This window comes from Phanerochaete carnosa (assembly GCF_000300595.1).
Source record: "Phanerochaete carnosa HHB-10118-sp unplaced genomic scaffold PHACAscaffold_3, whole genome shotgun sequence".
NCBI classification, from domain to species: domain Eukaryota; kingdom Fungi; phylum Basidiomycota; class Agaricomycetes; order Polyporales; family Phanerochaetaceae; genus Phanerochaete; species Phanerochaete carnosa.
Window position 1 is genome coordinate 3,802,802 of NW_006767630.1, and position 2,517 is coordinate 3,805,318.

Consider the following 2,517-nt stretch of genomic DNA (forward strand, 5'->3'; position numbering starts at 1 on the left):
AGACAAGGCGCGTCGCCTTGCAGCTGAAGCGCAGGGCGATCATCTCTGCTCTCCCGCCCATGGCTGCGCCTCAACTCACGTTGACGTTGAAATGGCTATGCAAATCACGGAGCTGTGTGTTGCTCAGGCTCTTGGACGTCTCGCATCAGCCCTTCCTTCTCGTCACCCGTCACCCGGCCCCGTCCCTGGATGGCTCATACTGTTCCTTCATGTGCACTTGACGCAATGCCGGGGAGCTATTCCATAAGGCAGGGTCGACTGACACCAGCAGAGTAAGGCTGTGTCTATGCTTATCGTTTCGACATGACAAACACAAAAAGTTATTAATCGATTATCTTCAATCTCAGCCGGCATAAGTCGAGAGCTTGACGTACGGCGTAGAATGATATATTGCAACCGGTTCGGTTCGGTTCAGTTCGGTTCAGTGTGTAGACTCACGCATCCGCGTTGTGCACGGGATCCTGGCACAAGCGTATCCTCTACCAGCAGCCGCGACGCAGAGCTCAATCTTTGGTACGTGTCAGCCTCCGTAGCAACCGCACTCTTCTCTGCCTGACGGGTCCCAGCCGAATAAGATGCATGCATGTCAATCGTAAGGGCCAAAAAAGTAAGTGACGTTGCACTGTCCATACATGACGCACGTCATAGGCTTAATTACAAGCTTTAATTTACCCCGTACACTTCGCAAGTTGGAACGACGCATTTAGGCAACTGACACACCGGGAGCGACGGTACATGACAGGCAAAACGCCACAAAGGCGACGGGATGTCAAAGCGCGTCTTCTCATCAAGGCATCCCTCGTAAGTTTTCCCGGTAAATGCGCTTCCGCCGACATTCCCGAAGCGATGCATGCGGATCCGGCCAATCTGGGATGTTTACGACATACATAGGTCTCCGGGAGAATGTTCTCCGTCATCGGGTTCTCCAATTCCGCGGGTGCTTCCTTCCGCTTCGCTGCGCAGCACAAAACGAAGCGTTTCGCACGCCACACACCACCCGTTCCCCCGCACGGAGTCTTTTTTTAACGATTTACGCTTCGCGAAGCTTCCCATCCTGCGCATAGCAGCTGCCATCTTTGTTCGCGTATCCCTTGACATCACCGTCTGCCCCCTCTTTTCTGCGGAAAAAAATCGCGCTGGCATGGTACGAGTCGCGTGCTCAATGACACACGCACAAACGCGACTCCACAATCACACCGTGACCCCTGCCAGCTGATCCCCCAAGCCTACCCAAACACGTCCAGAAGCCGCCAGAAGCCGAATCCGCCTGAACGTTGGGGACGTCGTGCTCCACTTTCCGCTGATGCTGAGATGCTTGGTCGTCACCGTGCGACCGCGACGGCCACATCCAGCGGTGCCGAGATATACTGCCGCCGCGCCTTTTCTTTTCTCGCCAGCTGGGCGTGCCTTGCGCTCCGAGGCCTCTTTTCTTTTCGCTCGCTGGTCACCTCGTGCGTCATGCGGTGCGCGCCATATGAGCTCTGCGACGCTAGAAGCCCTGGTGCGCGGCGCGTGCCTCGGAGCTCGGAACGTCGGGCGCCACAGCCACAACACTTTTCCAGTGCGACCCCAGGCTTGTGCGAGGCCATGGATGTGCTGGGGACTTTGCATGTGGATGATGTCTTCGACGGCTCCGCAGCGGCAAGGATTACAGATGCGGCACTTCCCTACGGCGCCATCAGCGGGCATGTATCGGGAATGTGGCCGACCATACTATAGCTGGCCTGACGGTTGGGCGCCCCCCCCCCGTGTCATCGTTCGAACGTTCGCCCTTGATGTCACGATGCGCAAAAGTGTGGGTGGACGAAAGGCGAGTGCATATCAGCGTTGGTGTGTCCCCGTTCCTGACCAGTAACGTTCACCTCAGTCGCGATACCCAGTTTTCCACAGCACCATGATGCGGTGCTATCCATCTTGCCTCGAGGACTATCCGTGTACGATCCGCCTTTGTGTGGTGATCCTATGAATAGCCCAAAGCCAAAACGCTGCGTTCGCTGTGGTGTAGATTCTGTCAGGGCTAAACCTCAAGATCACAGTCGAGGGTGATATACACTGGTTGTTACAACTTTGTCGTGATAACTGGGGTTAGCCTGTGGCTTACGAATCAATATATAGTCGACAGACACCGCTGGGCTATTAGATTCCATGTAGACCTCTTGGCCCTGGTGCCGCTGCTCACCGCTCCCACCGCCAGCCTCACGAGTATGCTCCCTATACGTACAGCGAAGCATTTTATCGTCACAAGGACACCCAAATACAACAGTACTACCGGCTCAGCCTCCGATCACCCTACAGGTCACAGCCATATCGCCGCACCACCGCGGCGCAAAGTTTAAAGCTTGAGCTTGATCTCTCCGGAGAGAGCCCACGAGGACTGCGTCTCGTCTGCATATCATCAGCATGTGAATGCCTTCTGCGTGGATTTTGCGCTGGTGTACCAGGCACGGGACCCCGGGTGTCTGCGCTGTGGCGCGCCAGCTGACCGCCAAGACTCGGCATGCAGCTCTCTACGACCGC

The 2,517-nt window shown here is 56.1% G+C and overlaps 1 protein-coding gene across 1 annotated transcript; it reads left to right on the forward strand.

Annotated features, from left to right (window-relative positions):
* Positions 1-1,081: 1,081 nt before the first annotated feature.
* Positions 1,082-1,738, forward strand: PHACADRAFT_253118 (uncharacterized protein). Its single transcript, XM_007393882.1, has one exon. It carries the CDS (start codon positions 1,312-1,314, stop codon positions 1,717-1,719), a length of 408 nt encoding a protein of 135 aa, XP_007393944.1. The 5' UTR covers positions 1,082-1,311; the 3' UTR covers positions 1,720-1,738.
* The last annotated feature ends 779 nt before the right edge of the window (positions 1,739-2,517 follow it).